Raw genomic sequence first — 15,585 nt, forward strand, 5'->3', positions numbered from 1 at the left:
GAGACCTCTTTGATTTCTGAGACCTGAGAAATCCTTCTCTCTCTCGGCTCTTTAGAGACACCTGCATCTTCATCTTCCCCCTCTAACTTCTGCTGGTTGAGTGGACCTATTCCCCATGGGCTGAACCATCACAATTCAGACTTTAAGGGTGACTGAATCTACCACTGATTAATGAGCTGAGAGAATGTCTAAGCAAAGACCAACACAATAGGATCAACAATGCTATACAATATGACAAAATTCAAATTACACTACTCTAGAACAAAGCAAGTTTAGCAGATGGTACACACAAGTCAGAATCCTAACTTAACAGAAGACAATATATGCTGATACAAAGAGTTAAGAGATACTCAGAAAGCTGAGTGCCGGTTTGTGATTAGAGGGCAGAGCCAGCAGGAGCAAACAGTAAGGAGAACATACCTGTAATTAATCAGACTAATTATGTGGTTGCTCTCATGGAGGATTAAAACAAGGAGAGATGTGCAGGAATATAATATTTAACTTAAATTTGGAATTGAGTACCTTTATTGAAGTGAATTACTAAGTGAATTACTAAGTTAATTATTAAGTGAATTACTAAGTGTTTTTACAAATAAAGTGTTTTTACAAATAAAATTAGATATTCTTTCATTTATGTGGTTAGTTACAAATTTTCCATATAATTCCAATGATAATGTTACATCTTTTTTTTTTAAGGCCAATAACTCACATTTCTCAATTCTCAAAATATTCTTTTTCTGTTTGTTGGGTCATCTGCTATTAGGGAACATTTAATTACATTGAAATGGATTGATGATTGAGATACATTACTAGAATGTCTAACAAAAAATTATAGAGGAGATACTGAACCTCTTTCCTTGACATTTTTGCTTATTACAACTAGAAACATTCTCAAAGTTTAATTGAACTATTAAAATTATAATGCTCACTTAGATAGTTGGATAAGAGTTAGTAATTGATCCCTGTAATATAGCTGGCAACATTTCTTCATGTTCCAACAATTTATACTTTAAATGATTTATAAAATTCACAGGTTAATCCATCATTACCTGGTGCTTTATTATTTTTAAGATAAAAAAAAATATTATTTCTTAAATTTTTTATTTATACATATATTTGTAGAATCCTCACCTTTAGTTTTTTCAATGTCTTGAAGTTGATATAGAAATATATAAGAACGTATCAGTACCATTAATTTATATTACATATCGAAATCAAAGGAACATCAAGAAAGAAAAACAGGATCTGGGTCTGTGGATATTTCCATTTTAGCAACAATAGTATTAATGAGTTCAGGCATTAATGAAGAGGTCAGGAGGTTCCAACTTTGTCATACTAGAATACTGATTGTGCCTCTTAGTTCCAGTGAAGGAATAAAGTAATGCTACAAAATACAAAGCCATTCTAGGCAACTGTGTGCTTCTATCTTTGTGGCAACAATTTGGAGAAGAGAAGGTTTTAGATATAATTAAACAAACTTTTAGTACATGCTACACCCACTTCAGGTTAACATGTGAATATGGATGTTTGTATCACTAAACAGATCCAGCTAGTAGCATTGCATTAGTATGTGTATTAGTGTTTGTAATAGAAAATGTTGTGAATAACAAAAATGAACATTGAACATTCTGTACTAATACACTCACACACCCGAAACTAGGAACAGCAAAAAAATAACAAAGGGGAAATGAACACTAGGCTGAAGAAACAAGAACATTGCAGGCTGCAGGTGTGTGAAAACAACGGAGACTAAAGGAATGACTGTTGCACTGCTTGTGCAACGACAAGATTAGAGGAAGTAGCGCACAGTGGAAGACACACACATACACACTAACATATCAAATCAAATCAAATTTTATTTGTCACATACACATACATACAGGGTACGATATGCAATGAAATGCTTTATGCAACTGTCCTGTATAAGAATAAAGAATGTAAAAAAAGTATAAAAAAAAGCAAGAAATAAAATAAGAATAAAATAATAACAAGTATAAACTATATAAGAAAACTATATAAAAATATGAAAATATAGATGAAGAAATAATGTATATACATATATATAAATGTACGTATACATAGATGTGTATGGTATTTGAAGATTGTCCTTAAAGTGTCCAGGTGCAGTATGGTGTGTAAATAGTGTATAAAGTGTCTGTCACGATGTGACACGGTGAGACAAAGGCGAGTGAGGATCCAAATGCAGTTTAAGGATTTAATAAACAAAACACAAACGAACAGTAGGCAGGCAAAACAGATCGGGACACTGAACAGGAACAGAGAACGACACAGACCAAATGCAAACGCTAACACAAACACAAACACAACGACCAACAACCGGGAAGTGAACAGACAGAGTAGATATAGTGGACAGGAGCCAATAACCAAGCAGAGACGATTAGAGACAAAGACAAGACACCTGGGGAAGAGATGGAATGTGATTAGTGTCCATGGTGAGCAATGAGTGGGCGGAGCAAAGCAATTAATACCAGGGAGAGACGGCAGACAGAAACAAGGGGAAAACACAGACAGACACATTACAGAGCCCCCCCCCCACGAGCGCTTCCAGACGCTCCCAAGTCCACAAAACCCAGTTCAGGCGGGTGGAGCGAAGGCGCATCCAGGGTGGGAGGGCGGGTCGAGTTCGTGTAGTGGTGGCGCCCGCTGAGCAGGAGGCCGGGGTGGCGCCAGCCGAGCCGGAGGCCAGGGCGGCGCCGGCAGAGCAGGAGGCCAGGGCGGCGCCGGCAGAGCAGGAGGCCAGGGCGGCGCCGGCAGAGCAGGAGGCCAGGGCGGAGCCGGCAGAGCAGGAGGCCAGGGCGGAGCCGGCAGAGCAGGAGGCCAGGGCGCAGCCGGCAGAGCGGCGCCGGGAGAACAGGAGGCCAGGGCGGAGCTGACAAAGCAGGAGGCCAGGGCGGAGCCGGTAGAACAGGAGGCCAGGGTGGTGCCGGAGGAGGAGCCAGAGACCAGAGCAGGACCGGAGACCAGGGTGGTGCTGGAGGCGGAGCCAGAGACCAGAGCAGGACCAGAGACCAGGGTGGTGCTGGAGGCGGAGCCAGAGACCAGAGCGGGACCGAGGAGCAGGGTGGTGCTGGAGGCGGAGCCAGAGACCAGAACGGAGTTGGCAGCCAGGGTGGTGCTCTGGGCCTGTGAACAGGGACAGGAGGTAGAAGGGCTGGCAAGTCCAGCGAAGCAAAACACAGGAAAACAGAAACATGCATAGGTTCAGGCCAGGCAGAGAGTTCAGGTAGTTTGGGTGTCATGATGTCGACCGCGTTCTCTGACTCAGTCATTTCGGTCGACCCGGCTGAGTCGGCGGGTTCCGTCAGCTCGGCCGGTTCCTTCGACCCGGTCGGTTCGGCAGGTTCCGTCGACCCGGTCGGTTCGGCAGGTTCCGTCGACCCGGTCGGTTCGGCAGGTTCCGTCGACCCGGTCGGTCCGGCAGGTTCCATCGACCCGGTCGGTCCGGCAGGTTCCATCGACCCGGTCGGTTCCGTCGACCCGGTCGGTTCGGCAGGTTCCGTCGACCCGGTCGGTTCGGCAGGTTCCGTCGACCCGGTCGGTTCCATCGACCCGGTCGGTCCGGCAGGTTCCATCGACCCGGTCGGTTCCGTAGACCTGGTCGGTTCGGCAGGTTCCGTCGACCCGGTCGGTTCAGCAGGTTCGTCTACCTCGGTTCGTCTACCTCGGTTCCGTCGACCCGGTCGGTTCGGCAGGTTCCATCGACCCGGTCAGTTCCGGCGATTCCATCGACCCGGTCGGTCCGGCAGGTTCCATCGACCCGGTCGGTTCCGTCGACCCGGTCGGTTCAGCAGGTTCCGTTGACCCGGTCGGTTCCGTCGACCCGGTCGGTTCGACAGGTTCCGTCGACCCGGTCAGTTCCGGCGATTCCATCGACCCGGTCGGTCCGGCAGGTTCCATCGACCCGGTCGGTTCCGTCGACCCGGTCGGTTCAGCAGGTTCCGTTGACCCGGTCGGTTCCGTCGACCCGGTCGGTTCGGCAGGTTCCGTCGACCCGGTCGGTTCCATCGACCCAGTCGGTCCGGCAGGTTCCATCGACCCGGTCGGTTCCGTCGACCCGGTCGGTTCGGCAGGTTCCGTCGACCCGGTCGGTTCAGCAGGTTCCGTCGACCCGGTCGGTTCCGTCGACCCGGTCGGTTCGGCAGGTTCCGTCGACCCGGTCGGTTCCGTAGGTTCCGTCGACCCGGTCGGTTCCGTCGACCCGGTCGGTTCGGCAGGTTCCGCCGACCCGGTCGGTTCCGGTGACCCGGCTGGTTCCGGCGACCCGGCTGGTCCAGCTGGCGGCTTAGGGATGCCGGCCGCCCGAGCCGACCTCATCGGGGTATCCGCCAGTTTGGAGACCAGCCGGTTAGCACAGACCTCAGCCGAGCTCGCCGGTATGGTAGCCATGGGAACTGGCTCAATCACGGGTGTGCACGGGACTGGTCTGGGCGGAGGCACTGTCGAGCATCCGGGCGTCCGTGGCTGATTCCACTCTGTGGCGCACGGACCCCGATGCTTGCTGCCCCCCCCCCCAAAAATACTTACGGCCGGCTTCCGTCTCTACACTGCTCAGCGTGGACCCGTCCAGGAGCAACGCCAAGTTGACGAACTCTGAGAATGTTTTTATCTCTCGAGCAGACGGCATCAGATACCGCAGGATGTCCCTTAGTCCGTACTTAAAAATGTCCTTGAGAGCCTTCTCCCCAAAGTTGACCTCGTTGCACAGGTCCAAGAATACCTCCGTGTATTCCTCAACTGGGGCGTCCTCCTGACGTAGACAAAACAGGATTTCTGCTGGATCCATGTGGTTGGTCGTTCTGTCACGATGTGACACGGTGAGACAAAGGCGAGTGAGGATCCAAATGCAGTTTAAGGATTTAATAAACAAAACACAAACGAACAGTAGGCAGGCAAAACAGATCGGGACACTGAACAGGAACAGAGAACGACACAGACCAAATGCAAACGCAAACGCAAACGCAAACACAAACACAAACACAACGACCAACAACCGGGAAGTGAACAGACAGAGTAGATATAGTGGACAGGAGCCGATAACCAAGCAGAGACGATTAGAGACAAAGACAAGACACCTGGGGAAGAGATGGAATGTGATTAGTGTCCATGGTGAGCAATGAGTGGGCGGAGCAAAGCAATTAATACCAGGGAGAGACGGCAGACAGAAACAAGGGGAAAACACACAGACACATTACAGTGTCACTGTGCTGTGCAAGTCCAGAGTTAAAGTGTCCTTAGAATGTCCAGGTGCAGTATGGTGTGTAAATAGTATGTGGAGTGTATAAAGTGGCACTGTGCTGTGCAAGTCCAGAGATAAAGTGACAGTAACAGTCCAGAATTAAAGTGTCATTGCAAAAGGAGGGGGGTGCATAGAACAGTGGAGATGGAGAGAGAGGTCCAGTGCTAGATCCTGGGTGTCTCCTGGTTTTAACTCCGAATGGCCTGTGGGAAGAAGCTTCTCCTCATCCTCTCTGTGTTTGCTTTCAGGCAGAGGAAGCGTTTCCCTGAACGCAACAAAGAAAAGAGTCCATTGTTGTGATGCTGAGATCTTTTGCAATCTTCCTGGCTCTAGTCCGGCACCAAGGGCTGTAGATGTCCTGCAGGTCAGGGAGCTCAGTGTGGATGGTATGTTCAGCTGACCGCACCACCATCTCGGAGGGCTCGTATGTCCTGCATGGTGCTGTTCCCCAAACAGGAAGTGGTGCTACCCTTCAGGACGCTCTTGATGGTGCAGGTGTAGAAAGTCTTTAGCACCTGAGAGGGTAGTCTGAAGTCCCTTATGCGTCTCAGATGGTACAGATGCTGCCGGGCCTTCTTCACCAGGGTGTTAATGTGACAGGACCAAGACAGGTCCTGTGTGATGTGAACACCCAGGTACCGGAAACTGTCCGCTCTCACTACTGGGATCCCGTTTATGTTTAGTGGTTGGTATGACCGCTCCTGCTTTGTGCTGAAGTCCACTATCAACTCTTTAGACTTGCTGACATTCAGGAGAAGATTGTTCTCCTGGCCCCATCTCTCCAAGTTTTTAGTCTCCTGGAGATGAGGCCCACCACAACAGTGTCATCAGCAAACTTTTTGTCTACCTCCATGTACTGTGGGGCAAAAAAGTGTTTAGTCAGCCACCAATTGTGCAAGTTTTTACCAAAAAGTTCTATTTTGGTTTCATCTTACCATATGACATTCTCCCAATCCTCTTCTGGATCATTCAAATGCTCTCTAGGAAACTTCAGATGGGCCCAGACATGTACTGGCTTAAGCTGGGGGACACGACTGGCACTGCAGGATTTGAGTTCCTGGCGGCGTAGTGTGTTACTGATGGTAGCCTTTGTTACTTTGGTCCCAGCTCTCTGCCGGTCATTCACCAGGCCCCTCGTGTGGTTCTGGGATTTTTGCTCACCGTTCTTGTGATCATTTTGGCCCCATGGGGTGAGATCTTGCATGGAGCCTCAGATCGAGGGAGATTATCAGTGGTATTGTATGTCTTCCATTTTCTAATAATTGCTCCCACAGTTGATTTCTTCACACCGAGCTGCTTACCTATTGCAAATTCAGTCTTCTCAGCCTGGTGCAGGTCTACAATTTTGTTTCTGGTGTCCTTTGACAGCTCTTTGGTCTTGGCCATAGTGGAGTTTGGAGTCTGACTGTTTGAGTTAGGAGCAGCAGTGTGACCCAAAAATATTCTATCACTAATTTTCATCCTCTTTACCCTCTGTCTGTCACACACACTTAAGCTACATCACATGTGTAAACACACACACACACACACACACACACACACACACACACACACAGAGTTATCTGAAAATCCAGATGCACAATACCAATACATTCCAAATTCCAACAATCTCTTAAACACACACACACAGTTCGGTAAGATTTTAAGGAAGTTTACAGACATATTACTGAATTCAGTGTCTTGGTTTTGAACAAGAAATATTTTGTAGTTCAAATGTACTGCAATAATTAAACAAAATATTGTTGCTACTTGAAAATGTTTCTTAAATTATAGCCTTTTCTTTATACAGCCAGTATAACTTGTCACTTCATTCGGCTTTAATTTGATGTGGATTTCTGCTCGGTTACCATTATTCTATCAAACACACACACACACACACACACACACACACACACACACACACACACACACACACACACAGACAGAGGGAGAACAGAGAACAGTCTCATAAACACACAGAAACTAAAAGAAATGTAAATGAATCGTCTAGATCAGGGGCCACATGAGAAACCTGAATTGTGTCAGAGGGCCACATGATAACTTCTTTAAATATTTCTATTAGGCAAAGTGAAATTGTGGTGTAAAGGTCAAATAAGAAAACAACAAGAAATACTGAATCAGTGCAATTTATTTTTAATTTGTTAATCTCCACAAACAATGCAAAACAACAAACAACTTAACAAGTTTATAGAAATACAGCAATACAACAAACAATAACTTGTCATGTTTTGCACCTCATTTTACCTCTTCAGTGAGAATAATCAAGTCTGTTCTGGGCTAATACCTTAATACACTCACACACCCGAAACTAGGAACAGCAAAAAAATAACAAAGGGGAACTGAACATTAGGCTGAAAAAACAAGAACATTGCAGGCTGCAGGCATGCGGAAATAACAGAGACTAACGGAGATTAGAGGAAGTCACACACAGTGGAAGACACACACACACATACACACTAACATTTTGTCTACCTCCATGTACGGTGGGGCAAAAAAGTATTTAGTCAGCCACCAATTGTGCAAGTTCTCCCACTTAAAAGATGAGAGAGGCCTGTAATTTTCATCATATGTACACTTCAACTATGAGAGACAGAATGGGGGAAAGAATCCAGGAAATCACATTGTAGGATTTTTAATGAATTAATCGGTAAATTTCTCTGTAAAATAAGTATTTGGTCACAATCAGAATGCTGATTTGCATCCAAAGAACACCAAACCTACTGTGAAGCATGGGGGTGAAAACATCATGCTTTGGGGCTGTTTTTCTGACAGGACCACTGATCCGTGTAAAGATAAGTATGAATGGGGCCATGTATCGTGAGATTTTGAGTGAAAACCTCATTCCATCAGCAAGAGCATTTAAGTGGCTGACAATGCTCCTAAACACACCGCATGGGCAACAAATGAGTGGCTTCGTAAGAAGCATTTCAAGGTACTGGAGTGGCCAAGCCAGTCTCCAGATCTCAACCCCATAGAAAGTTTTTGGAGGGAGTTGAAAATCCGTGTTGCCCAGCAACAGCCCCAAAACATCACTGCTCTAGAGGAGGTCTGCATGGAGGAATGGGCCAAAGTACCAGCAATAGTGTATAAATACCTTGTGGAGACACAGTACAGAAAACTTTTGACCATTGTGATTGCCATCAAAGGGTATATAACAAAGTAATGAGATGAACTTTTGTTATTGACCAAATACTTATTTTCAACCATAATTTGCAAATAAATTCTTTATAAATCAGGCAATGTGATTTTCTGGATTTTTTTTGTTCTCATTTTGTCTCTCATAGTTGAAAGTTGTTTTCATAGTTGAAAATTACAGGCCTTGCTCATCTTTTTAAGTGGGAGAATTGTTATAGTTATCTGCATATCCAGATGCACAATACCAATACATTCCAACAATCACTTAAACACACTTACGCACACATTTATTTTGTACATTTGTTAAATATATACCAAGTATTTTAAGGATGTTCACAGACATATTACTGCATTTTAGTGTCTTGGTTTTGAATCAGAAATATTTTGTAGTACTGTATTAAATATAGCGTTCAGTGTCAGTTCAGGCAGGCCAAATAGTCAAGCTCGGCTATCAGCTGATGTCAATTTTTTAACCCCGCCCATCAGCTGATCTGATTCCTAAGTGCGCTATTGGTCCCTTTCAAACCCATTTTACAAGATAAGTATCTTTCCTGGTTTTGAAATCTTTCACATAAAGATACTGATCACCAAATTAATGTCAGAGATCAGATTTTTTTAAGCATTCTGTTCTCAAAATCAAGTTATCTTTCACTTTCAGTGAAGACTTGCATCCTTTATGAAACATCAAGTAAGAAAAACAGCCAGGATTACTTCCTTTATCAGGAATTACCAGATACCCAGGGTGCAAAATTTACTTTTGGTTTAAATTTCTCGGAAAGAGCAGCTTTTCCCACTGATACGACCTACGTTCTTGTATTTGGTTTGTGTTTGTTTCTTTTCTCTTTTTTTTTCCTGTCATGTTCTAATAGGTTGTCCAATGATGGTTTCCCTTCTCTTGATTGGTGGTTCAGAAGAGGTGTGGTCTTTATAAGGGCGCTTCAGGCATTCAACATGGAGCAAATTTTTGGTTCGGCTGTGTTTGGGTAGAGAGCTCCGGAATCCCTCCTTTAAGGTCAGATGGTTTTGGTTGGGATACTGTCTACCAACTGGTTGTACCTAAATGTTTACGCAACCAGGTTTTAAGTGTGGCTCACGATAATGTCGCTGGACATTTAGGCATTACTAAAACATACCAACGAATTTTGCGTTATTTTTACTGGCTCGGTATTAAGTCTGACATGGAGCAGTATTGTCGTTCGTGCCAGGTCGTAGGAAAACCTAATTAAATAATTCAGCCCGCACCACTTAAACCTATCCCTGTGTTGGGAGAACCCTTATGTGCACGACTACACGCTACCCGGAGGCAGGACCGTTATGTTCATTAAAAGCAAAGGCAGTGGTGAAAGCTCTAGACATGTTCTTTTCTACCTTTGGTTTCCCTCGAGTGGTCCAAATGGATCAGGGAACTAATTTCATGTCTCACCTGTTCAAACAAGTGCTTACCCAACTGAAAATCCAGCATGTTGTATCTAGTGCCTACCATCCCGAGACCCAAGGAGCTCTGGAGAGGTTCCACCAAACTTTAAAGTCCATGTTGAGTAAATATTGTGTTGAATCAGGGAAAGATTGGGACGAAGAGCTGCCTTTACTTTTGTTTGCTGTCCGTGAGACCGTTCAGGAATCATTGGGATTTAGCCTAGCCAAACTGGTTTTTGGACATACAGTGAGGGGACCGCTCAAAATGCTTAAAGAGAACTGGTTATCTGAGCAACAATCTGAGTGTAATTTGTTGGATTATGTCAGCTCTTTTCGAGAATGTTTGCACAATGCTTGTGAATTAGCTGAGACTGCTTTGAGGGGTACGCAGTCAAAAATGAAAAAGTGTTTTGACAAGAATGCTGTTGCTCGTTCATTTTCTGATGGTGATAAAGTTTTGATTCTATTGCCAGTTCTGGGTGCTGCACTGCAAGCTAAGTTCTCTGGACCCTATGTCATTGATAAAGAGCTGAGTGACACTAATTGTGTTGTTCGAACTCCTGATCGCCAGAGAAAAACTTGTGTGTGTCATATAATGCTGAAGCTTTATGTTAGTCGTGAGGAAGATCTAGAGTCAAAAAGCTCTGGTATCATTCCTGTAGCTTCAGTCGTGACTGTTTCTGACAGTGGTGTCGATGTTGATGAAGATGGGCTGAGCTTGCATGATACCCTAGTTTCAGGCGGTAGACTGAATAACTTCAAGGTTTTGGAGTGCTTACATTCTTATTTGATCCATCTATCCGCCCCTCAGCAAACGGACATAATAAAGCTGATAAACTCTTTTCTAGGATTGTTCTCAGATGTTCCCACTCGCACTCAAGTCTTGGAACACGATATTGATGTAGGTGACCATCCACCCATTAAGCAAGGGGCTTACAGAGTGAATCCGGTTAAGCGTAAGATTATGGAGTCCGAGGTAAGGTATCTTATTGATAATGTACTCGCAGTCCCCAGCTCTAGCGCCTGGAGTTCACCATGCTTACTAGTTCCAAAATCTGATGGCATGCAACAATTTTGCACGGATTATCGGAAAGTGAATGCCGTGACGAAACCAGAGTAGTTTCCGCTCACGTTAATGGAGGATTGCATCGATAGGGTAGGCTCTGCACGCTTTGTCACAAAATTAGATCTGCTAAAGGGATATTGGCAAGTTCCCTTGACGGCGCGTGTGGCCAAATCTGCTTTTGTTATGCCGGATGATTTTCTGAATTATAAAGTAATGGCGTTTGGATTGCGTAACGCTACAGCTACATTTCAGCGCTTGGGGGGGGGGCATAACACCACACAACCACTACAGTTACTGACATTCTTCCATGAATGTTTTTACTGACTTGTGCTTAATTAATTTATTATGTACATTATATATATATATATATATATATATATATATATATATATATATAATTACACACACACACATATTACTCTCCTAACAACCTGCACACACATGGAACAGCATTCCAATAGATTTTGGAATGTGGCTGAGTGGATTTTTCTATTTTAGCAACAGTAGTATTCATGAGTTCAACCACTAATGTAGTATGAGGAGGTCAGGAGGTTCCAACATTGTCATGCTAGAATACTGTTTGTACCTCTTACTTCCAGTGAAGGAATAAAGGACCCTCCTCTCAATGCCAAGTTGAAGAATCCAATAAGAAGAATCAGATAAGACAGGGTGAAGTTAAAACGACCAAAGAAGAGACCCCAGCGAGCTTGGCGTGCGTTCAGGTGTTTGGCTGTTTTGAGATTTTCCAAGTTGCGGTGGTTGGTCCAAACAATGAAAGGTTGATTTGCCCCCTCCAACCAGTGATGCCACTCCTCAAGGGCCAGTTTAACTGCCAGAAGCTCCCGGTCCCCGATGGCATAGTTCCATTCTGCCAGGGTGAGATGGCAAGAAAAGAAGGCACAAGGGTGCACCCGATTGTCCTTGGATGACCTTTGAGAGAGAACGGCTCCTACTCCCTGAATAGAAGCATCCACTTCAACAATAAACTGGAGGGCTGTATAGGGTAGAGTCAATATGGGGCAGAGGTAAAGAGCTCCTAGAGCCTATTAAAAGCCAGCTTGGCCTCTGAGTTCCAGGTAAAGGTCTGAAGAGTGGAGGTGAGCCAATGAAGGGGCGGCCACCACACTGAAGCTTTGTATAAACCGGCGGTAAAAGTTGGCAAAAACTAAGAACCTTTGGAGCTCCTTGCGTGACCTAGGACGCGGCCAATCTTTGACCGCCGTAATACAAACCAGATCCATCTGGATGTTGCCTACTGAAAGAACAAACCCCAGGAAGGTGGTCTGGGTGACATGAAACTCGCACTTCTCAGCCTTCACAAACAAATGATTCTCCAGCAAGCGTTGCAGCATGGTCGGAACATGCACTTGATATTCCTCCTGAGTGCGGGAAAAGATGAGTATATCGTCAAGATAAACAAAGACGTACTGGTTCAGCATTTCCCGCAGCGAACTCCGCCGGGGCATTAGTGGGGCTGAACAGCATGATCAGGTATACATAGTGACCAGTGGGAGTGTTAAAAACAGTCTTCGACTCATCATCCTCCCTGATGCACACCAGATGATAGATCGAGTTTGGAAAAGATAGTGGCCCCCTGGAGCAGTTTAAAGGCTGAAGACATAAGAGGCAGTGGGTAACGGTTCTTTATAGTTATGGAATTAAGAGCATGAGAGTCAATGCAGGATCACAGTGAACCATCCTTCTTACCAACGAAAAAGTACCCGGCTCAAGCAGGGGAGGAGGACGGACGAATAAGTTCGGCAGCCAGTAATTCCTCAGCGCTTGGATGGAAAAGAGGAGGGTTGGAACTCAAAGATGAACGCACATTGCATGAGGAAGGCTCGGCACAATCCTGGTTAACCACTGAAGCATTCTAGGGGTAGCAGATGTGGCTCTCGGACCAGGGGCATGACTAGAGGAGTTTCATGTGTTTTGGGGGCTGAGGCAGCAGGATTGGAGAGAGTGCCGGCATGCCAAATGAGTTCTTGAGTGGTTTGGTGAGATCCTGTAACTGCTTCTCATGGGCTGCAGAAGATTGTGATCGAGAGAGTGGTGGGCAAGTCTGGTGCTTCTGCTGGGGAACTCCAACACAGAAACAGTCACAGGGCTAAACAGAAATAACAGATCAAACAAAATGTTCCCCAACAAGATAATATGGTTACAGGAATCTTCAAACAAAAAACTGACCTGACAGAAAAATCAAGAAGCGCGGATCCAGGAAACAGTACAAATCAAATGAATAATCTAGAAAGGTCTCTTAGTCCACAGAAGCAAAAATCCATCCAAAGTGCACACACAGCAGTGAACACACACACACACCGTGAACACACACCCGGAGCAGTGGGCAGCCATTTATGCTGCCTTGCTCAAGGGCACCTCAGTAGTGGTATTGCCGGCCCGAGACTTGAACCCACAACCTTAGGGTTAGGAGTCAAACTCTCTAACTATTAGGCCACGACTTCCTTATATATTAGATAATATACTTGGAGAACAAATTGTTGAATAAAATCGCTCGTTTTGTTTTCTTTGCATACAAAAGTGTTCTCATCGCTTCATAATATTATTGAATGGCTGATGCCACATGGACCTTTTTGCTGATGTCTTTCATTCATTTCTGGGGAACAGAACTGTGAAACTAACTGAAGTCAATGGGACAGAAAGAAGCCTCCTGGTTTTCATCAAAAATATCTAAAAATGTGTTCTGAAGACAATTGAGTCACTTGGGGTTTTAGAATGACACAGGATAAAATTTATCATTTTGGGGTGAACTAACAAACTTTACTACAACACCTTTTACTGTATTTATTTATTTTCATGTTTAGTGGCTTTTAATGCTCTTGAATATGACATAGAATGGAGGGCTACAGAATATTTATTTTTCTGTGTAACTCTGTTCAAAACAAAAGAAACAGCATGTTATTGTGATATTGAGCTGTTCTCTTAGGCACAGATGGCTGCCAGACGTTGGTTGTTCTCCTTCATCTGATTGATGAGTCTTGACAGGTCATTGCGATAGAGGAGCTCATTCCCTGTGATCTGCTCTATGGCCTTCATCACATCCTCCATCACCTTCATCACAGGCTCCTGTAGGATGGATCTGCGAGTCAGACCTTCAGCCACACTGACCCTCCCTCTGAGGACACCCAGAAGATTGACAGCTCCTCTCAATTTCTGTTGGAACTCAGCTACAGACTGACTCTGCTTCTTCACCTTGTCGATTCCTTCACGTATCTGATTTAGCTGGACATTTTTCTGACTGATGTCACGTTCGGTCTGGGAAATCTTAGACACATAGTGAGATACTTTAAGTTCATAGTTTCTCACTTCATTCTCAGACTTTCTCACCTCCTCATTAGCCACTTGGACAGCTTTGTTTGCTTGATCCAGTTCAACTCCACCACCAATCATCATGGCAGGACCTGAAGAAACAAACAATAGAGTCAGAACAGACACTCACATGAAGGTTATGATGATGAAACAGTTCAGATGTCATTATTTTTATCTGTATGCTGTAATTCTTACCTGCAATCCATCCAATGAAAGGTATAAACAACACTCCTGCCCCAACACCTGTGACAATTTCAGCATCACGTTTCCTTTTCTGCTGAGCCTGAAGTGTGTTTATTGCTGAATTCAGATTTCTCCTGGTCTGCTCCAGAGCTCCCTGAGATACTCTGAGTAAATATTCATTTGATTCCTTCTCTTTTCTAAAGTTGTCTAAGGTTAGTTTTGTGTCATTTATCTCCTGCTTGAGTTTCCCCTCCTCTTGTATCAGTCTCTCTAAGTTTTCATCCAGACTCTTTAACCCTGAACTGGCTTCCTGTTCGGACTGCTTCAGGAGCTGATGAGCCTGTTCTATCTGCTGTCTGATGTAGCCGTAGTTGGAGCATTTCCCAGTTACAGGATCTACATCTGCCTCAATAAGAGCCTTATAGACTTCATTCAGGGAGGAGACCCCACCTTTCAGTGGAATGAGAACAGCTTCCACTCTGTAGAGACAAACAGAACATTTCAACACAGAAAATCAAAAAGCCTTAAAGAATAGAAATGAATTCATTTTTGTTTTGGTTGAATAATTTTTATGTAATTCTGTTTAAAAGTGAATTAATTGTTATGAATCATTTCTGTTAATTATGGAATTCAACTCACTCCAATGATGAAAGCTGATTCATCTGAAACAGTAAGTAAACATGTTAAAGGGGAAAACTCAAACCTGATCATGATATCATCATAAAAATCTCCTTCAGTGTCTCTAGTCATCTGTTACAGAATGATTTCATTAATAAAAATCCTCTATAGATCAAAAGGATAATAGTTCAGTCTTTCACACTAAAATACTATTTTGTGAGTCTTAAACATGAGATTGTGGTTTTTCTCTTTATTTCTTCATATGTCAGTCATTTTATTTTTAGAATTTAAGTTTGAATGAATCCATCAAGTTATTATACATTTAAACACAGCAAAAAAAATAAAATTATAATAATTAAAAATAAATAAATAAATAAAAAAAAGAATCCAGCACCTATAAAGCCTGAAACATGATTACCTTGTCACAGGGTCTCCTGAAGATAAATCTGTAATTAGAGTGAGAAAGTTTAACTCTGTTGCTGTACTTTCTCTTCTGGATCACAACAGTCACTTATTATGTGAGCTTTATAAGATGAACTTCTTTTATAAGTGTATCAGAGATGGGTGGGTGAAAAGGGGAGGG

General features: G+C 44.1%; 1 protein-coding gene across 2 annotated transcripts in view; it reads right to left on the reverse strand.

Moving 5' to 3' along the window:
- LOC113650579 overlaps positions 1–15,551 on the reverse strand; it is a 54,709-nt gene extending 39,158 nt beyond the window's left edge. The window contains exons 1-4 of one of the 2 annotated variants that reach the window (XM_027159002.2): positions 15,421–15,546; positions 15,024–15,046; positions 14,397–14,863; positions 13,666–14,293 (exon numbers count right to left, since the gene is read on the reverse strand). In XM_027159002.2, coding sequence (XP_027014803.2) covers positions 13,815–14,293; positions 14,397–14,863; positions 15,024–15,046 — 969 coding nt within the window. In that variant the 5' untranslated portion in view covers positions 15,421–15,546 and the 3' untranslated portion in view covers positions 13,666–13,814. Of the gene's footprint in view, positions 1–13,665; positions 14,294–14,396; positions 14,864–15,023; positions 15,047–15,420 lie in introns of those variants that run through there. The other variant, XM_047816488.1, reaches the window with a different exon arrangement.
- Between the last annotated feature and the right edge of the window lie 34 nt (positions 15,552–15,585).

Source organism: Tachysurus fulvidraco, chromosome 7 (genome assembly GCF_022655615.1).
Source record: "Tachysurus fulvidraco isolate hzauxx_2018 chromosome 7, HZAU_PFXX_2.0, whole genome shotgun sequence".
Classification (NCBI taxonomy): Eukaryota; Metazoa; Chordata; class Actinopteri; order Siluriformes; family Bagridae; genus Tachysurus; species Tachysurus fulvidraco.